Source organism: Asparagus officinalis, chromosome 9 (genome assembly GCF_001876935.1).
Source record: "Asparagus officinalis chromosome 9, Aspof.V1, whole genome shotgun sequence".
Taxonomy (NCBI): Eukaryota; Viridiplantae; Streptophyta; class Magnoliopsida; order Asparagales; family Asparagaceae; genus Asparagus; species Asparagus officinalis.
Window position 1 is genome coordinate 43,609,194 of NC_033802.1, and position 962 is coordinate 43,610,155.

General features: G+C 54.7%; 1 protein-coding gene across 1 annotated transcript in view; it reads right to left on the reverse strand.

Moving 5' to 3' along the window:
* Positions 1–304, reverse strand: part of LOC109823664 (serine hydroxymethyltransferase 4-like) — a 5,727-nt gene extending 5,423 nt beyond the window's left edge. Inside the window, 2 exon segments of the mRNA XM_020389983.1 lie at positions 1–4; positions 6–304. The exon segment at positions 1–4 is cut by the window's left edge and continues 462 nt beyond it. Of these exon segments, the coding sequence (XP_020245572.1) occupies positions 1–4; positions 6–184 (183 nt within the window). The 5' untranslated portion in view covers positions 185–304.

Sequence of the window (962 nt, forward strand, 5' to 3'; positions counted from 1 at the left end):
GTCTCTTCTCCTTCTCGATGAGGTCGTGGATCTCCGGATCGACGGCCTCGAGAGGAGTTAGGCCCCAGGATGAGACTGACTCCATTTCTGTTGCTTGCAGTCTCTTCTCCTTCTCGATGAGGTCGTGGATCTCCGGATCGACGGCCTCGAGAGGAGTTAGGCCCCAGGATGAGACTGACTCCATTTCTGTTGCTTGCAGATCTAAGATATAGGATCTGAAGAGGATGGGAGAATGGAGAGAGAGATCTGGAGTTTGAGACGAAGGGGAGTGAGGAGAGATTTATACCATGGGGTTCAGTTTATGGGATCCGGATCACTAATAAACTTTTCATTATATCTACTCATAAACAAATCTTAGCCATTCATTAAAATGGACGGTCAAGATCTCCACCCCTCTCATCAACCCCAAACGAATCCTCTCTCCCCACCTTCCTCCAGACCCTGCTCACTCCCTCTCCCATTCGTTCTCTCCCCTCACTCCTCCAGCCCCAAACTCCGACCATCGACGTCGCTTCCATCAGATCCGCCACCACCAGCCGCCTACTCCTCTTCCCCCTCAACCCGCCTCCTCGCCACCGCCTCCCTCTCCTCGTCATCTCGCCGTCAACCCCAAAAATTTGGATCTCCCTCGTTCGATCTCTCTCTCAAGCTCCCCCAACTCCGCCGACATCCGCCTCCTCAGCCGACCCGCTCTCGCTCTCTCTCGAGATCCCCCAACTCCGCCGCCTCCTCCGCCGACATCCCCCAACTCCTCCTCCTCCGCCGACATCCCCCATCTTCGCCGACCGCTCTCGATCTCCCTCGAGCTATCGATCTCCATCAAGCCCCAAAAATCTTGAATCGGCGCTGCAAGTGCGTTCTTCCTCATCCGTCCCCCACCGAACGACACCGCGGCCACGAGATTGAATCGGCGTTGCAGGTAATGGGTCTTTTTTTCTTCTTTAATTGGTTGTACTGAAATT